We start from the raw sequence: 27,967 nt of genomic DNA on the forward strand, positions 1-27,967 counted from the left end.
ACCACCCATCCATTGACCACCCATCCATTGACCACCCATCCATTGACCACCCATCCATTGACCACCCATCCATTGACCACCCATCCATTGACCACCCATCCACTGACCACCCATCCATTGAGAACACATCCATTAAACACCCAACTATTGACCCTTCATCCACCCATCGTCCATCCATCCGTTGACCACCCATCCATTGACCACCCATCCATTGAGAACACATCCATTAAACATCCAACTATTGACCCTTCATCCACCCATCGTCCATCCATCCGTTGACCACCCATCCATTGACCACCCATCCATTGACCACCCATCCATTAACCACCCATCCATTGACCACCCATCCATTAACCACCCATCCATTGACCACCCATCCATTGACCACCCATCCATTGACCACCCATCCATTGACCACCCATCCATTGACCACCCATCCATTGAGAACACATCCATTAAACACCCAACTATTGACCCTTCATCCACCCATCGTCCATCCATCCGTTGACCACCCATCCATTGACCACCCATCCATTGAGAACACATCCATTAAACACCCAACTATTGACCCTTCATCCACCCATCGTCCATCCATCCGTTGACCACCCATCCATTGACCACCCATCCATTGACCACCCATCCATTAACCACCCATCCATTGACCACCCATCCATTAACCACCCATCCATTGACCACCCATCCATTGACCACCCATCCATTGACCACCCATCCATTGACCACCCATCCATTGACCACCCATCCATTGAGAACACATCCATTAAACACCCAACTATTGACCCTTCATCCACCCATCGTCCATCCATCCGTTGACCACCCATCCATTGACCACCCATCCATTAACTGTCCATGCATTGTCTACCCATTGATCATCTATAGATCAATTAACCATTCACCCTTATATCTACTATCCTCTCTAATTATATTGACGCTTATTACATTAACTGTATGCTTAACATACCACATTATGTACTACAAACGGTGTCTTCTATATACCAAGTGCTAGATATACGATACAATCATCTAACCACTCTTACCCATCTAATTTATTGGCAATACGTCCTTAGACAAGACGAATAGGACATTTTTTAAAAATCTGCCCAAAAGTGCGACCAAATTTTATTACACGTTGGCTTGCACTTGACAATATGGTTAGAGTGGAGTTTTCTTGCCGACTGCGTGTTACAAATACTAGATGGGGGTGGGGAGGGGGGGGAGGGGGGTGGAGGGGGGGGTGGTCTAGTCTCCACACTGCTACACGGGCGAATAGAAACTTCTCTAAATATAGATGGCAGAAACTTCGAGGCTCGGTAATACAAAAACTAGCATGCATATTTTTGTGTCTTTTATTTTATAAATACAAAATGGCATGAACTATTTCTGAAGTCGACTAAATACAGCCAAACCACTCTACTGACAGCGGAATATCAGCTTTCTTTGCCAGGGAAGGACGTACTAAAAGCTTTTAAGCTAGATTTACATTTGTCAAGTTGCGGTCAATACATCCACTCTACTCCCGCAGCTTTGAAAAGTTCCAGCTGTCGGACAGCCCTGCATACATTCTAAATATGGATCTTTTGATCAAATTGTCTTATTTGCAAAATACATCTCCATAATCTTTGGCAGGGTTTCGCTGGGTGATTTCTTAATCCAGTTTTTTGTCGAGCGGTTTTACTTCCGGGTTGGTGCTTACGTCATGGGCTTCAGAAGAGAAGACCTTCGCCGTCTTTCAGCACCTGGAGTGCTGGGTGCTACACTTTTACAGCAATGACGTGGAACTGCTGGAATAAAGACAGGACGTACTTGAAGACGTCTTGGACGTCCGGAGACTTAGCGGTGAATTGATGTCGTTGCTGGCACAAACAGGCAGTTACACATTTAAGTCTTGGTAAATAACTACAGAGATTCTATTTTGCTATGAAACATTTTTAATGCTTGTAATCTCATCCGTATATTAAAAGACGCATACACAAAAGCCCAAGCTAACATATTAGTGCCATTATTCTCATTGAAGGTCGTAATATCTACGGACATTAAGTTCATGAAATATTCCGACATTTAAGGTCATAAAAATATACTAAAATAAAAATATTAACGAACTATAAATTTATAAATTACAGTAAAAGATGGAATGTATTTTTAGAAGTCAAGTAATCTATTCGGGAACGCCTGTGTAATGGAAGCAATATTAGTCCGTTGGAGAGCCTACTCTCTCTCTCTATCATCTACGGTCATTACCGACTCAAGCTTTCGTTCATTAGCCAGACAGGCTGGAACTAGGTTAAGTATGTAGCATTTCATGCAATCACGTCACCAGCCGCTGGACAGGTGGGTTTCAGACAAGATCCCCCCCCCCCTCCACGAGTCCATTGAACCACCTGTTTGGGATACGAGAGAGTTCATTCTGGGTGAGACCGGTCTCCAACTCGAGTTCCGAGTTTTTCGGGATAGCAAGGTCACTCTACGGCTATACAATGCCAGCAAGGTCACTCTACGGCTATACAATGCCAGCAAGGTCACTCTACGGCTATACAATGCCATCAAGGTCACTCTACGGCTATACAATGCCAGAAAGGTCACTCTACGGCTATACAATGCCAGCAAGGTCACTCTACGGCTATACAATGCCAGCAAGGTCACTCTACGGCTATACAATGCCAGCAAGGTCACTCTACGGCTATACAATGCCAGCAAGGTCACTCTACGGCTATACAATGCCAGCAAGGTCACTCTACGGCTATACAATGCCAGCAAGGTCACTCTACGGCTATACAATGCCAGCAAGGTCACTCTACGGCTATACAATGCTAGCAAGGTCACTCTACGGCTATGCAATGCCGCATCAACAGACCATCGAACTCTTGGGCAACCCCGCAATTGTTGGACAAAGAATATGCCACCTATTAATATTTTGAGATACTCTGGGCCATCCCCCACTTTTTGAAAAACTTTAGGCCATCCCTCACTTCTTGGATAAAGAATGGGCCACCTCTTAAAATTTTGATATTCTTTAGGCCACCCCTTACGTTTTGGGGCATATAATCTTTATCCATATATTGCTGCAGCGACTAACAATGTTTTCATGTAAATATCTAGTTAGACGATTTTTCCCCCGTGTCTTATCCAAACTTTAACTCAACAACTTTTTTTCTGACAGTCGTTTTTATTTAGCGTAATTGGACATTTTGTATTTTATTATAAATGTGTATAAAAATATTATTTCGTTTAATTGTGTATTTTATTTATTATGCAATTATTCCATTCATCCAATTTCTTAATTATTTTTACGGTTTGTAAGTTTTTTTTGCACATTTTTTCTTGATATCCTACACATTCTGAAATATTTCTCCTGTCTTCATCAGCCTATGAGAGCGTTACCATCCATCTTTTCATCTCTACTAGACTCTCTCCATCCTTCCTACAATCTTTCAGTTTCAGCCATCCATTTGTCTCTTCAACCTTCCCACACTTCCCCACCCCCACCTTCCTGCCACGCCCCATGCACTCACATTTTACTCCGTGTTAAACACTCCCATCATGTGAGCATCAAAGGTCCCTTGCATCAAGCCCCTCCCTCCCCCAGAACACCCCCCACCCTTGCCCCCAAATCGCTCTAGCACCAAATAAACCCAGAGCTAAAAAAATCCCCCTCGACGATTGATAACATATTTCATTTAAAAACCTCAGAAAAAAGTTATGGATAACTTTTTAATATCATAAAAATGTCATCTGGGGTGATAATGATCATAAAAAAATGATTATAATCCTTGTGACATTTGGGGAGAGTGACAGTTAGAGGTTCACGAAGGATAATTGTCGTCTACTACAGGTGGGGGTGGGAGCCGTTGTCGTTTGCTACAGGTGGGGGTGTGGGAGGTTGTCGTCCGCTACAGGTGGGGGTGGGGGAGGGGGGGGGGCGGTTGCCGTCTGTAACAAGTGGGGGTGGGGGGTGGTTGTCGTCTACTACAGGTGGGGGTTGAGGGGAATGACAAGATTGAGGTCTATTACCTGATCATCTATATTTGCAGGTAGCTAGTACAACTAGTATATCATCAAACTGGTATAGTTAACGACTACATCATTGACACGTAGAAGCAACAATAAAGATGAGTTAACATTCTGCTTGGACCTCAGCCTATATAGGTATTGTGTGGTCAGCTTTAAGACCTGCCTCTTCACCATTCTCTACTCTTAAAAAAATCCCGAGATACGCATTATGTACTAGAACCCGAGACCGAAGTCGATAATTCCGTACTACATGTCACAGATTCAAATTCATTTCAGCTAAATTTCTTGTTTATCCACATGTATGCAGTATGTAATCATTATTTTAAATAAGATCGGGCCTAATTAACTTCTAATATACAGTAATTATTACAATTTCAATAGATGGTTCGTAAAAGAGGAATTTAAGCATGACAAGCTTATACTGCCACAAGGGAAGAATCATTTTGTTTGACGTGAATTAAAAGCGCTCTAGTGGGCCCGTTATATTAGGACCCCCATTGATTTGTTATAGCCTGGTTTGTACTGAACTGATATAATAAGCTTAAGTGATATTATAGCTAAATGTCTTCTGTGCTATAAATAGCACTTGTGTTATAAGACTAGATTGGTTTAAATCTGGTGACATGTTTTATTTCATTCTAAAACATTTTGAACAAACTAAAATTAATTCAATAAACTATTTTTCATGCAATATTTCAAAAATTAATTGACCATTTTCTTTTATCAATATCTATATCGCCATTTCTTACAGGTTAAGTAATTAATCATATACAGTGTAAATTGTCATAATAGGGCCCCCAAAATAACATCAGCGGGGGGTCCGCTTAAGTTTAATCCTCCCCTTGCCAGACTCCTATAAAACAAATTACTTTCAAACGATAATGCTTTAACTACTATACATTTTAACCAAAGGCTATAGAACAATACTTTAAATAGAACACTATAGAACAAGACTTTGTAGCCTATTATAGACCGCCATAATATAATACTTTGTAGCCAACCACATACAACAATTCTATTTGACCATGGTTTACAATAAAAAGATTCTGCAGGCCCATATAGATTACCATATACTTTTTTAACGGAAATACTATGTACTATAAAGCAATAAACCACATTCTTGTGACGGTAATAATATGCACCTTACCATAGTGAACCATATCAATAAAAGGGTACTAATATTTGTTAAATATGCACGATAATATGGTAGACCATAATTATGTATAGACTGTACAGGATAATAACAGATCATAGGACTGCCCGTCAAGTTGACCCTAGTTCACCATTCACTAGCAAGTTCAGCTCCTTCCCCTCCCTCCCCCCAGCACCCAGTGACCCAGCTTAATTACCTACATGACACCTGGAGTTGAGTCACGTGACAGAGAAAAACCTGCTATTCCCAGTCTACAAACTGACGTCATCAGCTAGGCCTAACATCAAGAGACACGAGGTTCAGTCCACTTCAAAAGTTTGAAAAAAAAAAAAAACAACAAAAAAACTTTGGATATCGATTTGACGAGAATAGCAAATATGACATTTTGTGGTTGTTTTTTTTTCTCCATCTTAAGATGAGGACATCACATTGCCTTGTGACGTCACGTCTTGTACTCAAAGTGGACATAAAAAAAATTAGTTTTTTTGCTATCTTTCAAAAGGTTCAATCAGAACTTCAATTCACTGCTTTAATTTTCTAGGTTTTACTTAAGTAAGCTAAGAAAAATAGTGGTGTACATCTTTACGACTGGGGGGGGGGGGGGGGGGGGCAGAGGCGTAGCGAGGGGGAGGGGGGGGGGGGGAGGGGGGTGCGGATCGCACCGGGTGACACCATTTAGGGGGGTGACACCAAGGCAAAAAATAGAAAAATATATAGAGAAAAACTTGAGGGGGGGGGTGTGCTAATCGAAAGTTTGAGGGGGGGGTGCAAATCAAAAGTTTGAGGGGGGGGGGGTGCAAATCGAAAATTTGTCCCCGGGAAGGGTCGCTACGCCTCTGGGGGGTGACACCATTAAGTGCCGCACCGGGTAACACCCAACCTCGCTACGCCACTGCTGGGGGGTTCGATAATCTTAAATCGAGTGTTTAGTGTGTGTGATAACACGGAACTCAAATGTATGTAGACAATTTCAAGACAGTAGTTTACACATTACAAAATATCTGGGCGGTGGAGTAGACCTAAGTATTTATAACAAAATATTTTAAAATAGTAAAATGCTAAAAACTTCATTAAGTCCAGTGTTCAGTACTTGATGAACGGTGATTGGTTTGTTTATTATAGGCATGCACGCCATGATTAGCATCGTAATGTGACATGCGCAGTGTGACATGCGCAATGTGACTTGCGCGGTTTGACATGTGCAATGTGTCATGTGCAATGTGTCATGCGCAGTAGACATAGTACCAACGTGAAATAAAGACGTAAAATATGTTCAGTATTTAATAATATGTGTTTAAACCTTTTTTTTAGTCAACATAGTCTTTCAATGTTTATTTAGTTTATTGAAACAGCAACTGCTGTGACCTAGAATTTTCACATTAATCCACCTAGATCTACAAGCTCTTTCAAAAAACAAATTCAGTGGCGCGTGACGGATCTGGCCACGTGATCAAACATAGAGGTCACGTGATGATAGGTGATACCGGTATAGAACTTTTTTCTTTCATTTCATATCAAGGGAACAAAATAGAACTGTTTTATCTTGTAATAAAAAGTTTTCAAATAAGGATATATATATATATATATATATATATATAAATATATATATATATATATATATATATATATATATATATATATATATATATATGTAACTGGGGTAGGCCTAACTACCAGTTACAAATGATAACGAACGAGAAGCCGCGACGCAGTATGAAATCTGACGCAACCATAACAGGTGGCTTATTGGATCGGTCTGATAACAATCTCAAAGCCAACGCGTGCTATTTTGGGAAACGGTACGAGAAGTTTCAGACGAGCTGTCAACTTTGATGGATGGGACGCAGATGTTTTAGTGAATCGGACGGTACGTCAGAAACTGCGACATTAGTATTCGGATACATCGATTACAAGTATCGATTACGGAAATGGAGACAAGTACGACTACGATTTCAAGGCATAAATAGGAGGGGACGGCAGAACTCGTTCTCTCTCTTCCCGTTTCGAGGCTCTTGCCTCCTTCATCGCTCGCTTAGATCAGTCAGTCTGTGTGACTATGTCAAGTCGGTTATAGAACGGGTTAGCCGTATTGTGTTAAGGAGGATTATAGACATGTGGATTCAGTTATATGAAGCCTAGTGAAGGACTGTTAGGGGTCAGTTGATTCAGACTATTATTGAGAAGCATTCCTGTTGATTTATTGTGTTATTATGAAGCATTTCTTGATTCATGTAATAAAGGATCAATAGCGAACCTGCATCTTGAGTATCTATACTGTGGTCAATGTTGTCTAGAATGAGTGGTTAAACTCGTTAACACGTGGCACTACAGGCAATTAGGTCTCATTACATGTGGCGTTGCGAGCATGGTAACTGTTGGCTCGTTACAATTGGCGTTGTCGGCAGGATAAATGTTCGCTCGTCACAATTGGCGCTGCGAGCAGGGTGAATTCAACTAGACTTGCCGTTTAAGGCACCTATAGTCAACCTTGTGCATAACTGTGTTTAGTGTGTGTGTGAATTCGGACATTCAGGAACTGTGAAAATTGAGGAACGAGGAAAAAAAATTTTTCATACACACACGGTAAGAAAGAACTCTTTTTTTTTAGTACTTAAGGAAGAAAATGTCTACTCTGGACGAGAAGCAGACCCATATAGTGGTCCTACCCAGAGAGTCCCATATTAACAAATTTTACGGGGACGGAGATCCAACTTTAACCAACAGGTTCAGTGAAGAGGTTAAAGCGGCCTGGGCCTCGAGACATATGTCACCAGAGGAAAGATTAAGACTGCTGATGGGCAGTATAGGTGAAACGGTTAGGGCAGAGGTTAAGTGCCACGATAGGACCGTCCAATCAGATCCAGATAAGGTGCTAGATCTGATTATGGAGACCTTTGGGGAGAGACGGTCGGGAGTGCAACTGCTATCGGGATTCGTGGGCTTAAAGCAGAGAATGGCGGAGAGTGTGATGGAGTACTCACACAGGATGAACAGGGCCTTTGATTTGGTAAAGGGCAAATCACCGGACATTGATGTACGCCTACTGAGGGACCATTTCATCGAGGGGCTAGCAACCCCGATCTTAAGGAGAGAGTTGAAAGAGGAGGTCCACAGAGACCAGCAGTTGACCTTCCTTCAGGTCAGGAACTCAGCGATCCGCAGGTCCGAGGATGAGGACCAATCGAACTGTTCGGTGGACAAAGTCTCTGTGCCTGAACAGAGACAATCCCCACCCACAGGGGCCGACACGATGGAGACCATGATGGCTCAACTGTTGGCCCACCTAGAGAAGGTTGACCAACGCTTGAAGTGGTTGGAAAGCAGGTCAACAGCTGAGAATCAGGAAAAGAACGGTACAAAACGGGGACGGGTTGGACGGCCGCGTCCTGCCAAGCCATCACTCCAATGGACGGCAGACGGTCGACCAATTTGTTTGTCTTGTTCACAACCCGGACATATGGCACGGTACTGCCAGGGAAACGGTCGTCCTCTGTAAGGCAGGGCCAAGCTACAGAGGGGCGAGGTTATGGCCCAAGAAGCAAAATGATGGGAGTCTGTCCCGAAATGGTGATTACGATTGGGGACATCGCGGTGAAGGCAATTGTGGATACAGGCTCCCAGGTGACGACAATCACGGAAAATTTTTACACCAAATGGATGAAAGGAAAAGACCATAGGTTGAGGTCTGACACATGCATGCGCCTAACGGCAGCTAATGGACTAACCATTCCATACTGTGGTTATTTTCTGGCGGATGTCGTGGTGGCAGGACATAGGTTGAAGCAGGTTGGGGTGTTCGTTACGAAACACAACCTAGAGACAAATGTGTCAAATATACCTTGCCTGTTGGGCATGAATATTCTTGGCCAGTTGCCAGAATTTCTTACAAATATTGTCGGATCGACCACACCAGGTCGGGGATCCAAGTTGGCCAGGTTTGCCAAGACCAGAGGAAGGACAGCAGTCCCGGCAAACACGGTCAAGGCAATCACATTACAAATTGGTGATAGAAGCGTGAATGGTGATGTGATGATAGAACCATGTGGCGCCGCACTGAGGGCAGGCGTCGTGTTACTGCGGACATACACATCAGCGGAAAACGGACTAGTTCAAGGGTTGGTAGCTAATGTTTTGGATGAGGAAATTTTTATACCGCCTAACACTCTGGTAGGAGTACCACAGAACGTCGAGGTACAAAGGTCGGCACAGTGCATCGAACTGATCAATACCAGTAGTAATGAAGTAACAATTAGGTCGGTCAATGTGACGGCCGAGGTGAAGAAAAAGGGTGGCCGATCATATATATTCCCGGAAACTGAAGACTCAAAATTAAATGAATTACTGAATAAATACAGGGATGTATTTGCCTCGTATGAGGGTGATTTGGGGTACACGGAAGTAATCAAACACCAGATACCCTTACTACAAGACAAGCCGGTGGCGCAACCTTATCGAAGATTACCACCGAGTCACTACTCGGCGGTGAAGGCACACCTGAATGATCTACTAGAAAAGGGAATTATTACAACTAGTACAAGCCCGTATGCGGCACCGATTGTAGTGGTAAAAAAGAAGTCAGGGGAGATAAGACTGTGTTGTGATTACCGGAAATTGAACAATATCACAAGAAGGGATGCATTCCCCTTGCCTCGTATTGATGAATGTCTTGATGCGTTGGGGGGAGCAAGTTTTTTTTCTACCTTGGATTTGGCTAGTGGCTACCACCAAGTGGCCATGCACCCCAACGATCAACATAAAACTGCATTTATTTCTCCACTGGGACTGTACGAGTGGACCCGTATGCCGTTTGGTCTAACTAATGCACCTGCTACATTCCAGCGAGTAATGCAGAGTGCTATGAGTGACTTTCTATTTCAAATAATGTTGGTGTACTTGGATGATATACTAGTTTATTCAAAAACTTGGGAGGACCATCTAGAAAGATTAGAACAAGTGTTTCTCCGTCTTAGGGAGATAGGAGTAAAGCTGAACCCAGACAAATGCTGCTTCGGTCTGAAATCGGTACATTTTTTGGGTTATGTGATTTCGTCGGATGGCATCGCCACTGACCCAGATAAAATTGCAGCTGTTAAAGAATGGAAACAGCCAACAACTACAGTAGAGGTCAGATCATTCTTGGGCTTTGCTTCCTATTATAGAAAATTTGTGCCGGGTTTTGCAAAAATTGCCGCACCATTGCATGACTTGGTAAACAAAATGACAAAGAAACACAGTAAGGAGAAAAAGAAAGGTAAAACACAACGGATAGGTAAATTATGGACTGATGAATGCATGAACTCGTTTAAGCTATTGAAAAAGGCTTTGACAGAGGCGCCGATATTAGGATACGCAGACTTTGACAAACCATTTCGGCTAGAAATTGACGCCAGCTCTAAAGGTCTGGGAGCTGTGCTATCACAACAACAAAAGCAAGGCTTCAGGGTTATTGCTTATGCCAGTCGAGCTCTGAAGGAATCAGAGAAGAACATGACAAATTACAGCGCCATGAAACTAGAACTTTTGACATTAAAATGGGCTGTGACTGAGAAATTCAGGGACTATCTATTAGGTGCTAAATGTGTGGTATACACTGACAATAACCCCTTGAGCCACCTAAAGACAGCAAAGTTGGGATCCATCGAACAGCGATGGGCAGCAGAATTGGCACTCTTTGACCTAGAGATAAAGTATCGCCCGGGGCGGTCCAATGGCAATGCGGACGCCTTATCAAGGAATCCTTACGAGAGACCGGGTGATGAGGAAGAAACACTGACAGGAATATGTGAGGTCAGAGCGTCAACAGATATCCCTCATGGGGTACAAGTGATGCAGAACGGGCAGACCGGGGTGGAGCACATATCCACGGAACCCGGACATATGGACAATAGTGATTTTAATTGCCTTAATCACCAAAAGATAAGAGATGCCCAGAGAACGGATAGTGGCTTACAACCGCTATTGAAATACGTCCAGGAACAAAAATTCCCAGGAAGAAGGGAAAGAGAACAATTTGGTCGAGAAACAAAGAAAATACTGAGTCAGTGGGACCGTCTCAGTATAGAGGATGGTGTTCTCATGCGGAGAATTCATGACCAAATTGATGGGACAATACACCAGGTGGTGGTGCCTGGACAGTTAAGAGAAGAAGTGCTAAGGTTGGCACATGACAGGGCAGGACACCAAGGTCAGGACAGGACGCACAAAATATTACGACGGAGGTGTTACTGGCCCAATATGGAAATGGAGGTCAAACGCCATTGTGAGGCTTGTGTGAGGTGTCAGCATGCGAAAATGCCAGTTGTCAAAATGAGACAGCCATCAGGACACCTACTAGCGACAAAACCACTAGAGATTGTGGCGATGGACTTTACGTCGTTGGAGCAATCATCGGATGGGACGGAACATGTGTTGGTAATGACTGATGTATTCACCAAATGGACTGTGGCGGTGCCCACACGAGATCAGACTGCCAAAACAGTGGCAAAGGTATTAATAGAACATTGGTTCATCAAATATGGCATACCAAGACAATTACACTCTGACCAAGGAAGGGCTTTCGAGTCAGAAGTAATTAACCAACTGTGCAGCCACTACGGGATCAACAAATCTAGAACAACCACATTTAATCCGAAGGGAAACGGACAGTGTGAACGGTTCAACCGCAGCATGCATGATTTGCTGCGTACGCTAGAACCTGAACAGAAAAAACGTTGGCCTGATTTTCTCCCAGAGTTGGTATATCTATACAACTGCACACCCCATGCCACAACCGGCTTTACGCCATACATGTTGCTGTTCGGACGAGAGGCTCGACTCCCTCTTGATTTGTTCCTAGGAAAAAGGGAGAGTATGACTGGCTCATACACCGCACTGGAATATGTGAATGAACATATGAGAAGAATTAGAGAAATGTACAGGGTAGTACAGGAAAGACTAGAACATGAATCTCGGCGAAGGGAACCGCCGATACAGACGAAGGACCCGCCACTCAAACTGAATGACAGGGTATTACTGCGTAGCCACCCGTTAGGCAGAAACAAAATCCACGATCTCTGGGGACAGGAGATATGGCAAGTCGTGGAGATGCCTAAAGCAGCAGGTGGCCCCTTTAAGATAAGACCCATCGATCACGCCAAACCGGATCGGTGGGCGAATATTGCTCAATTAAAGAAATATTGGAATAGGCAAGAAGAGCAGTTACACACAGAGAAACCCAAGACAATTAGGGAACCGGAAGTTATAACGGAAATTCACATACCCATTCCGGAACCATATCACCATCAACAGAACAACCGCGATACGCAAGGGGAGGATACCGGCAACAATGAGGATCCCGGTCCCTCCAGAAGCAGAGAGACAGTAGACCATCAGATAAGTGGTCCGCGGAGAAGTTTAAGGAACAGAAGGAATACGAAATTTTTTGTCAGCAACCATCAATTCTTTCATGGTCGCGCTGGTATGAAAACAGACTGTTCAAAGAGCTATAGAAGTGAACTGGTGAAGGCACCAAATGGAAAGGGTGGATGTGAATTCTAGAACTGTTTTGTGTCTCAGGAAGATGATGTAGACACAGTTGATATGTGAAATAGGTATAACTGTCAATCGTATACGAATGGAACGTCGTGGACAGTGAGTGGAACAATAAATTTTTTTTTTACGATGATGCGATGGACATTTAGGAAGTGCACCTGCCAGGCGTTGTTTGTGGTTGAAAACACACAAAAAAAGCAGGGGTGGATGTAACTGGGGTAGGCCTAACTACCAGTTACAAATGATAACGAACGAGAAGCCGCGACGCAGTATGAAATCTGACGCAACCATAACAGGTGGCTTATTGGATCGGTCTGATAACAATCTCAAAGCCAACGCGTGCTATTTTGGGAAACGGTACGAGAAGTTTCAGACGAGCTGTCAACTTTGATGGATGGGACGCAGATGTTTTAGTGAATCGGACGGTACGTCAGAAACTGCGACATTAGTATTCGGATACATCGATTACAAGTATCGATTACGGAAATGGAGACAAGTACGACTACGATTTCAAGGCATAAATAGGAGGGGACGGCAGAACTCGTTCTCTCTCTTCCCGTTTCGAGGCTCTTGCCTCCTTCATCGCTCGCTTAGATCAGTCAGTCTGTGTGACTATGTCAAGTCGGTTATAGAACGGGTTAGCCGTATTGTGTTAAGGAGGATTATAGACATGTGGATTCAGTTATATGAAGCCTAGTGAAGGACTGTTAGGGGTCAGTTGATTCAGACTATTATTGAGAAGCATTCCTGTTGATTTATTGTGTTATTATGAAGCATTTCTTGATTCATGTAATAAAGGATCAATAGCGAACCTGCATCTTGAGTATCTATACTGTGGTCAATGTTGTCTAGAATGAGTGGTTAAACTCGTTAACACGTGGCACTACAGGCAATTAGGTCTCATTACATGTGGCGTTGCGAGCATGGTAACTGTTGGCTCGTTACAATTGGCGTTGTCGGCAGGATAAATGTTCGCTCGTCACATATATATATATATATATATATATATATATATATATATATATACTTATATATATATGTATAAAACAAATAAATTATATATATATATATATATATATATATATATATATATATATATATATATATATATATATATACTTATATATGTATAAAACAAATAAATTATATATATATATATATATATATATATATATATATATATATATATATATATATATATATATATATATATATATGCATATATCTATTATATAGCCTATATAAGTAGAGAGTGAATATATCTATCTAACTGGATAAACATAGGGCTGATACTTGCCACAAAAAGTAATACATCAAGGGCGATAACTCAACATGTACATCATGTTCGTGACGAGCTAGCTCATTTATTTAGGTCATGCACGTGCTGACTTTAATCTTTTAATGGCAGATAGTCCCAGCAGATAAGCTCTCTAGGGGTGGGGGACTTTGGGAGCATACGTCGATTGATGGGACAGTATGGACATTTGTCAATGGGTGAGGGTTTTGTGATTATGGGAGATGGTGATATAGGTTTGAAGTACAGCATGGTGATTATGGGTTGAAGTATGGGGCTTGGTGATTATGGGGTGAAGTATGGGAAGGTGATTATGGGGTTAAGTATGGGGCTTGGTGATTATGGGGTGAAGTATGGGAAGGTGATTATGGGGTTAAGTATGGGGCTTGGTGATTATGGGTTGAAGTATGGGGCTTGGTGATTATGGGGTGAAGTATGGGACTTGGTCATTATGGGGTGAAGTATGGGACGGTGATTATGGGGTGAAGTATCGGACGGTGATTATGGGGTGAAGTATGGGGCTTGGTCATTATGGTTTGAAGTATGGGACGGTGATTATGGGGTGAAGTTTGGGGCTTGGTGATTATGGGATTAAGTATGGGACGGTGATTATGGGGTGAAGTATAGGGCTTGGTGATTATGGAGTGAAGTTTGGGGCTTGGTGATTATGGGGTGAAGTATGGGGCTTGGTGATTATGGGGTTAAGTATGGGACGGTGACCATGGGTTGAAATATCGAACGTTTCGATCAAAGATTAAAAGATGTGACTTTGTTTAAAGTATGGGACTTTGTGAAGGACAAACACACGACGTGGTAAACATGGGTCGAGAAGCCGAACTTTGTGAATGTGGGTCAAAATCTTGTACTTTGTGAACTTCAGCGAAACAGAAGGAACGAACGATAGAAATAAAACCTGACAACAGAAAGAACGAAGTCAATCATCATCTCCATAGCAACGGCGCATGTCCGGCCCCCCCCAGGACAATGGCACACATCTTTAGGGCGGCAACCCCTGCCTCGTCCATCGACTCGACGTGCCCGAACATCGCACTGAGTCAATGAAAAAAGCATTTCTGGTTCCTTCCTGCCATCCCAACGAGCCGCTAGGGCCGAGACACACAGACCTCACGAGTACGTGACGCGTCCTACAGGAGACATGTTAGCCAGATAAAAATGCAACAAAAGAAAGCACCGGCTTGCCCTATTGGATTGCATTATATCGCTGACATTTCTTTGGACTAATGTCGTTTTGTGTCAACAGATTAAAAAAAAAAATCTATTAATACACTTGCTTTCTTTAAAAGTAATTCTCGTAACATTTCCAATGTTGTTTATGCATTGCTGAAATATTTTTTTTGGATCAATTATTTAAAAAAAAATATCACTAGTATTAATGTCAAAAATTTAAACTCGATTTAAAACAAGTTAATTAAAAAAGTCTAGTGACATTTGTGCGCAATTTCCTTATGTTATCTAAAAATAGCTCTGACGTATAATGTTGGGGTGCGTTCAAGCTAGAAGAACGATCGGTTTGTAGGTGTTTATGTAATTTTAAAATTTGTGACCGAACGAGAGGATATTTTTGAAAACTTTCTTCGGCAATATTGTTCTAAATTATGACAGAAATCGATTGGTACATGTTTCAAGTCGCTAAGTGGCCTGGTTGCCGAGATATGGGCCAAAAACTGATTTTTTTCGAGGTTTTTTGGCTTTTCCGGGAAATACATGAAAGAAACCCGGAATTTTTATGGCCTATGCTCATTCTCGTAACTTGCTTAACATAATTGCTTTTGGAACTAGTCATCGATATTGCTTCGTTGAGGAGGAGATACGACTTAAAGCCCGGACACACATTCATCCATACATTCATTCATCCATCCATCCATTCCCAGAAATGACGAGTTAATAAACGCAATTCTCCAGAATGGAAATTGCGCTAAAAAATGGCAAACTCTATTTGAGAGTTAAAGACGACGAAAACTTAAATTAGATATTTATCTCCAGTTAAAACAAAATTTACAAATCGACATGGAACTCACGCAATTTAAATAGGGAATTGTGTTTGTTATCTTTAATTGAGAAGTTGCCCAAAATTTGAGGAGTTTGTTTGCGTCCTTGACACCCCCTCCACACAGGATCACACAAAATTCCTCTCACTCTCCCACACAGAAGATACACACATACTTCCCACACACAAATAAACCACACTAATGAAAGCATTGAGAATAAAGTTGTGTAACCTTTGACACCAAGGTGAATTGAAGCGCCGTCTTGATTGATATTAATTAGCGCTCTTGTCATCTATTTCTACGATTTTTTACTGGTGTATGTAAGGTATGTGTGTGTTTTATATGGTACGTGTGTACTTTCTATTGTGTGTGTGTGTGTGTTTATAAGGTTTGTGTGTTTATATGATGTGTGTATGTGTGCTTTTATTTGGAGTGTGTGTATGTGCGAGATCTTGTGCTAGTTTACTTCTGAGGGCGAGACATTAAAACCAGGTCACAATAAACAAGCACTAGTTAATCCTAAGTACTGCAAGTGTAGGGGCTTTAGTTAACACTGACCACTTGTAGGGGCTTTAGTTAACAACTGACCAATTGTAGGGGCTTTAGTTAACAACTGAACAATTGTGGGGGCTTTAGTTAACAACTGACCACATGTAGGGGCTTTAGTTAACAACTGAACAATTGTAGGGGCTTTAGTTAACAACTGAACAATTGTAGGGGCTTTAGTTAACAACTGAACAATTGTAGGGAGTTTAGTTAACAACTGAACAATTGTGGGGGCTTTAGTTAACACTGACCAAGTGTATGGGCTTAAGGTAACAACTGATCATCTGTAGAGGCTTTAGGTAACAACTGACATTGAAAAAATATAATAATTTAAAACTTATCTTTCGGATTCTACAATACAGAATTAAATTTTCAAATAAATGACACAAGCTTCACCTCATTAAACGACGATTGTTTGTGTGGGGAGGGTGTGTGTGTGTGTGGATGGGTGGGGGCGTTGTGTTTTGTGCAGTAGACAGCAGAACACGCAACAAGATTAAAAGCGAGTTGGAGTGTTAATTAAGGTTAATTAGTTTTAAATTCCACAAATGTCTAGGCTGGGAACATTTATTTAGAAACATAAAAATGAGGCAAAATAAATTGTTACATAAAAAATAATTATAAATTGATTACATCATTTCCAGCTGAGCAAAAAAAAAAGAAATAAACAAATCGAACAAGAATGCGAAAGATACATGTGTATCTATTAGCATTTTTTTCAAGCTTCTTTTCCTGTTGTTTCCTCCTCCCCCCCCCCCCCTTACAAAGAAAGTATACCCCCCCCCCCTCACTCTCCCGAACGAAATACAATTTATATAGAAAATATATACTTGTACCAATTTATGTTATCCCCCTCCCCCAGTAGAATATTAAGCCCTCCCCCCCCTCCCCGAAAGTTTCAAGTGACCCTGGATCAAAATGCCAGAAAGAAACTGTTTATTAGAGGATCTAGAACACGGTTAAGGAAGCTAGCAGACGTTTAGCAGACGTGGAATCAGAGAGGATGGCAGTGTGTGGGGAACACTGGACAGGGGAGAGTTAGTGACATGAGATATAACACAATTGTAACTATCTGGGTCAAAGTTCAAAGGTTGTCGATGTCTAAATATGCCAGCCATGTATGTTCTGATACTAGAGTGACGAAATATGTTACATAGCCGGCATACTTTAATTTAAGTAACGTTTGGTTATGGTAATATAATGGTACAGCTTATCTAATTAAACTGTAAGTTAATTATTGGCCTGTGGGGTTAGCCATGTTATTACCGGCCAATAAAAAATGTTTATCCAATGGATCTAAAGCTAGATGGAACTTTGACAGACTGATAGTTAGCCACACCGTATGTATAGCTGAGCCGGACTATAGCCGGACATACAGCCGGACATTTAGCCGGACATATAGCCGGACATATAGCCGGACATATAGCCGGACATATAGCCGGACATATAGCCGGACATATAGCCGGACATATAGCCGGACATACAGCTAAACTAAACCGACAAACTACAATTCAGATCGTCCATTTTACAGGCCAGTGATGTAGCTTTATACAGACACTAACCAGTAATATAATTAAGCAGCTAATTAATTAACTTGTAATTACAAGCACGATATTAAACTAGGAACCTTTCATCTCCAAATTTGTATCTGCATCCCTCTAACTTATATACTATTAAATAATGCTAGCTTTCGAGTAAGACCATTTCTAAAACAACTTCAAAAGAACTTTTATGAGAAATTATAAAATACATACAATATACACCATAAATTTTTTAGTTAGATATTGTAATTAACTTAAGATATATGCTGGCTCTATATGCGGTATTCAGCTTAACAAATATTTGAGAGTACAATAACTAGCTTAAAACATATGCTGTTATATGCAATAACCAAATTAAAAGATACATTATTGTGTGATGTAAATAACCATTAATCCAAAAAGAAAAGCAGGCTGATATCGGAGTCACCGGCCTATATGGCACATAACATTTACAAGTAGACACATAACATTTACAAGTAGACACATAATACTTAATTGTGTTGGAGGGAATCCATTTGAACTTTAAAAATTTAGAGCTGAAGAAGAAGAAATAAAAGCTTATACCGTTGCATGAAACAGATAACTCAAAACATACACTGTTGTATGCCGTAACTAACTTATACATACACTGTTATATGGAGTAACTGACTTATGTACACCGAGCTCCAATAATCGACTTTAAAAAACAGATTATCTTTTAGATACAATGATTAACATAAAAAGTAAAATTATGTATACAATAAAACTAATTTAAAATTTACACTTATGCATTGTAATTAACTTTAAACACCCTGATCTATACAATAATTAGCTGTAAACACACTGTCTATCTTATGAACAGAAGTAAATCAAAATGTCATTACCTTCTGTGTGAGATACCTCTGTATAACCAGCTTTAGTGCTGTAAGGTGGTTCGTATAGGGGCGACTATCTCAACACACAAACACCACAAATTGTTTAGTCCACAGTGCGGTGACGTCCCTTAGTGTCACGTGATCTACAATGGCACCAGTCGTCAACAGTGCCACAACACGATTGTTTACCCCCCCCCCCCCTCTAGGCGTACACATGACAATAACATCTTTAATCCCCCCTCCCACAACACTCACACCTACCCCCCCCCCCCACCCCCCCCCCCCCCCACCCCCGACTAACATTGTCCGATTTTTATTAATTGTTACCGAAAGGATAAATACTAGCCTACAAGCAACCCTCAACTAGATGACTATGTTGTAAAATTGTAACTACCGTTGTGTTCATTAGGCTAATTATTAAGTTTTAATTATAATACACTTATTGAACTGGAATCTCTATGGGAGGAGGAAAGTAGGCCGGTCAAGGAAATCCTAAAGAAGAACAGTAGTAACAAGTAGTAAGTAAAAAAGTTACAAATTATTTAGGGATCCTCCATAACCTCCCTACACAATACCAACAAGAATTACGCGTGTTAAATTGTAATTTAGTGGCGTAATTAACAATTAATTAACCTACATGCCAGTAAATTAAAAAAAAAATTAAAGTGATGTGTTTGTGTCTACAGTCTGGCTAATTAAGTCAGATTTTAATAATCGTCTCTGTGTGTCTAATTTTGTATTAACCTCAGAATTGGTCTAGAGGTTTGTGATAGTTTGGGGGGGGGGGGGGGGGGGGCACTAAATCCAGGGTCTATAGTATGGTGGGGTTTTGCAAGAGACTTAGATAATGAGGATGGATGGATATTTAGGAATGTTATTAACAAATAATTCCCTGAATTCAACAATGTAATATTTTAAAAAATCCAACAAAATTTTAAATTTGAATTGATGACATTTAATTTTCTTCTAACACCAAATAACAGTTTAAATATTCCCGGTGTGGGTTTAAATTGTGGAGAGGGGTGAGATGGTGGGGGTGTTCATGCGTACCGAGTTAACCAAAGCGTAAATACCTATTGATCAAGTCGGTAATAACTGTCTTAGAGTGATCCCCCTTTATTCAATCGACACAAAACATTCCAACGAAAATTCTCTGTCATATTATCTGTCACGTGATATTTCATACACCACAGACAATCGAAGCTATTGATAGTTTAAAGTCGGTGAAAGAAATCAATCAATAATAATCTGGTGTGATCCCACCTACCTGACCCAGGGGGTGTAAACATAGGGGAGGGGAGCAGGTACACAATGCCAGAGTTTGTGCCAGGTAATCAAGGTCATCAGGTGTACAACAACCTCCACACATACAACAAAAGTTGTATACAACCGGTTATGAAATCCAACAATAGTAAGATGTGATTAGTTGCTAATATATGCACGGGAATTGGGGGAACGATTCATAACGATATATACGATACCATTCATAAAAAAAATATTCTACGTCATTAAATGTAGGTGGGGGGACATTGAATGTAGATTGATGTATCAAGTTATTGACTGACGTGGCAAGTCAGCAGACTTTGTTTACTTGTTGCCTGTAGGTCGAACAATGGACTTTTCTACCGGAGAGAATAATGTATTGTTCGCATCAATGCAGTGGAGAGTATAATTTACACATTTTCTTGAAACAATATACACGTTTGCAGCACGCAAACATCTACGCACACACATGTTTATATGTTTATATAATATATATATATATATATATATATATATATATATATATATATATATATATATATATATATATACATATACATATGGTATTTCAAATATATATATATATATATATATATATATATATATATATATATATATATATATATATATATATATATATATATATATATATGTATGTATATATATATATATATATATATATATATATATATATATATATATATATATATATATATATATATATATATATATATATATATATATATATATATATATATATATATATATATTGTAGAGACAAAAGATGAATCATTTAGACTTTGTGTGACAGGATTGGGAGAAAGTAAGATCAGCTAAACTAACCTAACCTCCTTATTTATAGATGGCGTGAAGCGCCAAGTCTCTGAGCTTATTGTAGTCCCTGTTTCTTTGATTAAAATACTTTTAAAAAATTATCCGGTTATCCGGAAAACCGTCCCGAGTCAGCGCGTCATATTGTGCCGTGTAGTGGAGTCATTGATTCTTGTAGCGGCCCTCACGACTCAATAAAAAAATATAAGAAGATGAAGCAGTTGACCCTGAGCCCCATAGTTCAAACAAAAACACTCTATCATTCCATCGCCTCCCCTAATCAATACCTCAGGCAATCGCCCTAACACGGCCCGGTCTCATCGACATGACCCCCTCATACGGACCTGACCCCCTCATACGGACATGACCCCCTCCCCCCACGACTATCACATCAGCTGGGCCGGCGGTGCCCTTGTCTGGGGCCATCAATTATCGTCTGGCCCAGATGCATTGTCCAGTGGAGTAGATCTAACCTAGTTCACATTCCATATACCTTTTGTTTTACTCAGCTCATTTATTACTAACTCACGTCCTTAATAACTTTATATACAACTGATGATGATTTTTTTAAAAGGGGTATCACTAGAAAACCTGAATTATCCTGATTTCACTAGTTAGTAGAAGTGTATATAAATATAAATATATATATATATATATATATATATATATATATATATATATATATATATATATATATATATATATATATATATATATATATATATATATATATATATATATATATATATATATATATATCTTGATATCTATCCACTTTGTTCGATGAAAGCATCATTGATTGGCTGAACTCATCTAAAGAACTGACTTCAAAAGTACATGATGCATATATTTTAAAAAAAAAATGATCTTTCACAGACGTATCATCCATTGACCACGCGCTGATGTTTCCCACATGTGGCATATATTGAACACATTGATGTTCCACACATGTGGTTCACATTTCACATACAGCTGATGGTTCTATAACACTTTCATCTTGTGGGCCGCAGTGCCACTCCTTAGATACCTGACCCCCATCTCCAGCAGGATTCCGAGGACCGGAAGTGAGAGCATCAACGGTCGTTATTTTAATGGAGACTCGGGGCATACAACAGCCGAGAATTGTGGAGGGAAATCTTTGATCACGTGGGCAAAAAAATGGCGTCATATGTCAAGTGACGCTGTTGGGCTATTTATAACCGATGTATATTTTTAAAGTGGGCCATAGGTGAATCGGAAGTATGGATATATTTTACGTTATATGGCAGTTGTTATGTGACGTCAAATGTCGTAAGATGTTAATTAACTTACAATAGATATTGTATCGACATCAAAGGTAGATTTGGTAATTAGACAAACAAACTAGTCCAATGTATTGGAAAGACTAGGCAAGCGAAGTTTGCCAGAAATAGCACATGACGTCAGTCAACATCAAATAAATTGAAAATGTATAACAACTAACGTCACATAAATATGCTGGCGACATAGCATAGCTTGTGACAAGTGACGTCATATAACAATAGTCAAATGACGTACAAAACATGACAATGAAACCACAGAAGTTCAAAACAAAAACAAAAAACCGCAAAAAACAATAGTTAAAACACACCAACGCACTCATTGAACCCGCCTCATTATCACTCTTGATTACACGAGTCATTGAGACTCCAATCGTGCTGATTAAAAACAAAGATTTTAATCACTGTACCGTGTACACACCATCTAGGGAAATGGAAATAAATAATCTAATTACTAAATGGTGCAAATCCCAATAAAGAGCAACGAGTTGTTTTCAACTAGCTGTAAAAGTACATCCAAAGTCTACATCACCAAAGCGACTAAAAGATAAAAGGAATTTAAAATTGTTTTTGTGTTGGTTAAAGACTTTAGCTTAGAACCACGTGACTATATTAATATTTCTGACGTCACGATGTCAATATGTTGTATTTTTATGTTAATTTGTGTTGCAGAAGCGCCTGCATTAACACGGGGGTTGTTATCGAGACATATAGGTATGATTGATTTTGTTTTTTAAATTATGTTCGTTCATCCTTTCATCCTGAATCAACAAGCACTTTTGGTCGTATATTAAAACAGTTTTTTTACGATAATTGTCACACTAAAACCAGACTGTTTATTCATCTGTTTTTTATTAGTTGACCTCAATCAGTATGCTGTTTTTCATAAGGTTTTTTTACCTGTAGGTCCTGTCAAATAAAGTCCTACCGAATAAAGGTCTCATCAAATGAAGGTCTCGTCAAATGAAGGTCCCACCAAATAAAGGTCTCATAAAATGAAGGTCCCACCAAATAAAGGGACCATCAAATGAAGGTCTCATCAATTGAGGGTCCCATCAAATGAAGACCTCATCAATTGAAGTCCCCACCAAATAAAGTTCAATCAAATGAAGGCCCCCATCAAATGAGGGTCCCGTCAAATAAAAGGTTCCACTAAATAAAGGTCCCAACTAAAAAGGTCCTATCAAATGAAGGTCACACCAAAGCCATACATTGTCGGATTCATCAAAAATATGCTCCCAAGAAAAAAAGGCCCTGATTACTAATCACGTGACATCCCAGTTTACACTTTACCCCAATAGGGTCACGCGGGACGTACCACGTGATGCGATGCGACATGTGTAGACATGATTAATTAAAAATGTAACACGAGCCAATTAGTGAAAACAATAGAGCAAATATCAGCATCTGGTGTTTACCTCCTTTTCTCTCGCATCTGGGGAGGGGGAGGGGGTCGAACCATTTCAGACTTCACACCAACTGACACGGACAGGACATTAAGACACGGCAGGGGACATGAGCAGGACACGGGGTGACACCGCTGGGAGTGTGGGTCGGGCGTGGATTGGTCACCTTGTCGTGGTGACACAGTGTTGGCTAGATGTCAACTCATTAATGGTGCAACAGCTAACACAGTGGATTATTGCACGTGCATTAGATGAGCATATGGTGAGCTTATGGTAGAGTTAGCATACAGCATAGTGAGCTTACAGCATAGCTAGTATATAGTATATAGCATAGTTGGAATGTAGCATAATGAGCATATAACATAGTGAGCTTATAGGAAAGTAAGTAGGCCTATATAGCATAAGCATGTAGCATAGTTAGTATATATGATAGTTAGTGTATAGCATAGTTAACATATAAGATATTTAGCATATAGGATAGTTAACATATAGCATAGTTAGCATATATCCTAGTTCGCATATAGGATAGTTAGGATATAGCATGGTTAGCATATAGAATAGTTAGCATATAGCATAGTTAGCACATAGCATAGTTAAGCTAACCAGGCAATATGGCATCCTAAGTAAATGGAAACACAAATACGTAGCATATCATATGTAGCCAGTGGCGTAGCCAGGATCGTCTCAAGGGGGTGGGGGGGTTCCAATTTTTACCCGGGGACAAACTTTCGATTTGCACCCCCCCCCCTCAAACTTTCGATTTGCACCCCCCCCCCCCTCAAACTTTCGATTTGCACCCCCCCCCTCAAACTTTTGATTTGCACCCCCCTCAAACTTTCGATTTGCACCCCCCTCATACTTTATATATATATACCGAGGGGTCTATGGGGGGGGGGGTTATGACCCCCCCCTAACCCCCCCCCCCCTGCCTATGCCACTGTATGTAGCAATCACTTACTGACATAAAGGTAATTAGCATAGTTGTCATACACTAATTGACGTGCAAGTAAGCAATATCTAATCTAACATGTAGTAGTTATATACATCATGTTTAGATCTCACTAACCAACATACAGTTAAGTCGCATGGTTAGCATATCACATAATTAGTTAATAGCATAGGATACACTTATTTACATAGATATGAGAAATATAGTTTGCAAATATCTTGTTAAGTTGACAGTAATCAACATATAGAAAAGAAGAGAAGTAGCATGTTTAGCATACATATGAAGGAGAGACATACTAAAAAAAAACATAGCCTGTATAGCAAATAGAAAACATAACCTCTCTGCCATTAAAGAACCGTGGCAGAGTTATTTATAAACCAAAACTCACGTAAACTATCAGCTAACAAGCCAACACTACAGAGCCTGTGTCTGCAATAATCTAATCCAACACATTATTCTGTTTGATGTAGGTCTCAAAAAGGTATCGGAGTTAATAATTCATTAAAACCTCATTATAAAAACACAGAGATCTGTCTGTGATGTTGTTAGCCATTTTGGCGCTGTCTTTTAGCGTGAAATATTTTGGCACCACGTCGCGTTTAACTATGGATGCTTCAAGAACAAGGGGAGCGAAGTGGTTACATTCCCGTGATAACTTCCCTTTGATGTTACCATCAAACTGAACATGAAATAATACAAAGAAAACAAGAAAGGGAACGGTAAAACAATTATGGGTGAATTCTCGTTCAGCCCAGGCGTGACATTGTACCAGAAATTCTTGAAGAATTCTTTTTCTACCCGCCCAGAAAGTTATCAACGAACATTATCGGAATTTCTTACAAATGACGAAATTCTAAAAATAAAAGCTTTATTTTGTAATAAAACATATAACATGACAGGGAACTAATTGCCTGCTGTGTAATTATTTATTAATTAATTTATGCGGGACAATGAAGCAGCGGAATGACATTAGAAGAGAGAACAACAGCGAAGTTGTTGTTGATTAAACTCGCTAATTAAGTTATGGGACATCTGTTGCCAGTGTAGTTGTAGAGTTGGACACTAGTCGTTGTCTTGATAACAAATTATAAACACAATTAACTTTACACGGAATGTGTACACACAATTTACGTACACAAGATATATCCAGAGAATGTACAGAAGGTTTACGGACACTGTTCACAGCGGCGTAGCTAAGGGAGGGCTGAAATGGTTTGGAACCTTGGTGAAGAGGGAGATTCGACTCCCGAGACGCACATAGGCCGTATGTGGGCTGTTGACGCAAAGACGCTGGTTTTATAATGTCTTTCCTGATGTACGCACTAATGGTTTAGGTGTTTTAGAGCATTTATTGGTAGAATAACCACAAGTATTGCTGGTTTAACAACAACCATTGGTCAGGTTTAACCTCATCCATTGGTCAGGTTTAACCACATCTATTGGTCAGGTTTAACCACATCCATTGGTCAGGTTTAACCACATCTATTGGTCAGGTTTAACCACATTCATTGGTCAGGTTTAACCACATCTATTGGTCAGGTTTAACCACATCCATTGTTCAGGTTTAACCACATCTATTGGTCAGGTTTAACCACATCCATTGGTCAGGTTTAACAGCAACCATTGGTCAGGTTGAACCACATCCATTGGACTGGTTGACCATTCTCGTCACGGACAATCTAGTCACCCTGGGACTGTCTGGGTCCCCAAACCAAAGATCATTTTGTCTGGAACCCACCGTGTCCACTAGCCCCTCCCTATCCCCACCCATCCTACCCGCCATTTACACCATCCCCACCCATCCTACCCACCATTTACACCATCCGCTCCCCATCCTCCCCACTATGTCCACCCTCCTCTCCCCACAATCCCCACCCCCACAGTCCAAACCAACTGAGAGACTACTTGGTTTTCCTACTAACAGCAAGCACCCCTTCACACGACTGTCTGCCCCCCCCCCCACCCCGAACCCCACCGTAACACTACCGTCCTCCCCACGGCGACTATCTTGTGGCTCCACTGGGACGACCACCGAAGATGAATGACCACAGACCCAACATTCCGTGCAGGACAATTTTCCTTATTTCCTTCATGTGATCACAGGTTTCAGGTGCTTTCAAACAGATCTCTGGCTTCGTGTGGGGAGGACGGGGGTGGGGGTGGCTATGTGTGTGGGGGATGGACGGGGTGGGGGTGGCTATGTGTGTGGGGGATGGGGGTGTTTTTTTTATGTTGGAACATATTTTTCAAGCGGATTTAAGGTCAAAACAATGTCTATTGCATATGGTCAAAGAAGGCAGTGTACACATATAACTCATATTCTTATTTATAGAAAGAATGATGCTTACAACTTGGTCATATACTGTTAAACTAAAGATTTTTTTTTAATAAAAAAAAATTAAGCATAACTAACCATTTGCTATTAGGAACAAGGTAAACCTATCCAAGTAATGCAATCTATACATGTTTTAAGGGGAGACTAATCCAACTAATACAGCCAGCTTCATGTTTTAAGGGGAGACTAATCCAACTAATACATCCATCTACATGTTTTAAGGGGAGACTAATCCAACTAATACAGCCAGCTACATGTTTTAAGGGGAGACTAATCCAACTAATACAGCCAGCTACATGTTTTAAGGGGAGACTAATCCAACTAATACAGCCAGCTACATGTTTTAAGGGGAGACTAATCCAACTAATACAGCCATCTACATGTTTTAAGGGGAGACTAATCCAACTAATACAGCCAGCTACATGTTTTAAGGGGAGACTAATCCAACTAATACAACCAGCTACATGTTTTAAGGGGAGACTAATCCAACGAATACAGCCAGCTACATGTTTTAAGGGGAGACTAATCCAACTAATACAGCCAGCTACATGTTTTAAAGGGGGAGACTAATCCAACGAATACAGCCAGCTTCATGTTTTAAAGGGGGAGACTAATCCAACGAATACAGCCAGCTACATGTTTTAAGGGGAGACTAATCCAACGAATACAGCCATCTACATGTTTTAAGGGGAGACTAATCCAACTAATACAGCCAGCTTCATGTTTTAAAGGGGAGACTAATCCAACTAATACAGCCAGCTACATGTTTTAAGGGGAGACTAATCCAACTAATACAGCCAGCTTCATGTTTTAAAGGGGGAGACTAATCCAACGAATACAGCCAGCTACATGTTTTAAGGGGAGACTAAACCAACTAATACAGCCAGCTACATGTTTTAAGGGGAGACTAATCCAACTAATACAGCCAATTA

General features: G+C 40.5%; 2 protein-coding genes across 2 annotated transcripts in view; one reads left to right on the forward strand and one right to left on the reverse strand.

The window, feature by feature from the left end:
• The window catches only part of LOC131946503 (5-hydroxytryptamine receptor), a 95,637-nt gene that overhangs the window by 28,675 nt on the left and 38,995 nt on the right, over positions 1-27,967 (reverse strand). The gene's annotated exons all lie outside the window — the stretch shown is intronic.
• On the forward strand, positions 2,493-2,933 carry LOC131946520 (uncharacterized). Its single transcript, XM_059307341.1, has one exon. The coding sequence runs from the start codon at positions 2,493-2,495 to the stop codon at positions 2,931-2,933; it is 441 nt and encodes a 146-aa protein (XP_059163324.1).

Source organism: Physella acuta, unplaced genomic scaffold, assembly GCF_028476545.2.
Source record: "Physella acuta isolate Inbredline_101_S28 unplaced genomic scaffold, ASM2847654v3 ptg000562l, whole genome shotgun sequence".
Lineage (NCBI taxonomy): Eukaryota > Metazoa > Mollusca > Gastropoda > Physidae > Physella > Physella acuta.